The following is a 1,629-nucleotide window of genomic DNA, read 5'->3' as shown; positions in this document are numbered from 1 at the left end:
TGAAATTAATGACCATGTAAGCCTCTAATAGTTATTATATAAATAACCAAGAATTCAAATCTAAAATCACAGGAAAAATAAATATTTTAATTTTAAATTCTTACCATTTGATTTGACGATTACATAGTAAGAACTTAAAATTAAAATATTTATTTTTTCTGTGAATTCAGGATCACCTGCATTACATGATTTATATTGTTCTTCTCTACAGTTGTGTACACTGAAGCAACACAGGAGGAATTGATGTAGAGCATTTCAATTAAGAAAAAGAAGAAGAAGCCAGAATTGAAGAAACAGATGTTGATGAGGTGGTTTCTGTAAATAAATAAATAAATAAGGGTAGATGAGGCTGACCGAGACTCAGACCAGATCTTACAAGGAAATTAAGAAAATTCACAGCAATTAATTAGAGAACCACGCGATACACACCATGGATGGAGATTGCATCTTTGGTGTTTGCCAGGAGTTCTTGATGCATGGAGTTATTTCAAAATTAGCATCGTGTCCAAATTCTTTGGCAACGCAAAAAAATTTAAGTAAAGCTCTGCTATATTATTTAAGATAAATAGAAGAACTTGCTACTAATTCTATATATGAAGAAAAATTCATCAAAAACAGACGTGGAAACCCATTGACGTCCAATCACATTCATCACCTCAAAATACAGGCAAAAAAAAAAAAGATGTGCCAGGAATCAAAAGATAAATAAATTTAAAGCAAAAGTAAATAAAATCAAACTACAGATGAAGCCATCATTGAAATCGATGATTATTAAAGCTAAGAGAAGGTATTTCCTTCATGTTAATGAAGGGATTGACAATCCTAGACCCACTAGGAGCATTATTAGCTTCAATCAAGCCAAGTCGAGTTATCACATTCTTCTTCAATTGTTCCATTGATTCTTTGTATGCTTCAAGCTCATCCTGCTCCATGTTATCAATGGGTAGATCCCACCAAAAGCCACCCTCATTCATGTTGTTCATGTTCCCAATCATCTTTGCAACCGTTTGCTCGTCTTCCAATCGCTTCAAGGATCTTGCATATTCTTGTTTATTAGCTAACTGCCTCTCTATATTGTTATTGGTGATCGGCGGGAAGTTGTTAGGGACCCTTTCTATTTCAGCAAGATAACGATCAAGAACCTTATCAACGTCTGGCTGGCCACAAGAGAAGAGCTTTCGATGTTCAGAGAAGACAATGACTGCTGTTTCAGCCCCGCACAAGGTAGAAAGTTCTGTTGCTTTCTTGAACAACCCGTTTTTACGTTTTGAAAACGTGACATAACGATTGCTTTCTTTCTCTACTTTCTTTATCTCAATCTTCTGACGACCTTTGCTTGTCCTGCGTGTCTCCTGCTGGTGCCGCTGGCGGTTCAAATCCGTTGCATCCATGGTGGATATGTAAAGATTAAGAAGCTTGAAAGGGAGAATAGGGTCTAGGGTTTTGAGATGTTGGGTGGTATATATATTTATAGATTTATGAGATCTTTCCACTCTTATTTTGGAAAGTGTTTAACCCCTTGAATAGGAAATTACACCTTTTGTTAAACATTGAAAGGAAAGGAAAGAGAATCTCTTTCTTGCATGTTTAGGAATTATTTTCATAATATATTATTTTTTCTATTGTCTC

At 35.1% G+C, this 1,629-nt stretch overlaps 1 protein-coding gene across 1 annotated transcript; it reads right to left on the bottom strand.

Annotated features, from left to right (window-relative positions):
* Positions 1-752: 752 nt before the first annotated feature.
* LOC105111175 (agamous-like MADS-box protein AGL62) lies at positions 753-1,391 on the bottom strand. The gene has a single exon (XM_011006463.1). The coding sequence runs from the start codon at positions 1,389-1,391 to the stop codon at positions 753-755; it is 639 nt and encodes a 212-aa protein (XP_011004765.1).
* Positions 1,392-1,629: the final 238 nt, after the last annotated feature.

Source organism: Populus euphratica, unplaced genomic scaffold, assembly GCF_000495115.2.
Source record: "Populus euphratica unplaced genomic scaffold, PopEup_1.0 scaffold281.1, whole genome shotgun sequence".
NCBI classification, from domain to species: Eukaryota; Viridiplantae; Streptophyta; class Magnoliopsida; order Malpighiales; family Salicaceae; genus Populus; species Populus euphratica.
Note: the sequence above shows the minus strand (reverse complement) of the source record. Positions and strands in the feature narration are given on the sequence as shown.

Coding starts and splice junctions, on each gene's coding strand:
- LOC105111175 (XM_011006463.1), bottom strand. CDS start 1,391: ATGGATGCAACGGATTTGAACCGCCAGCGGCACCAGCAGGAGACACGC.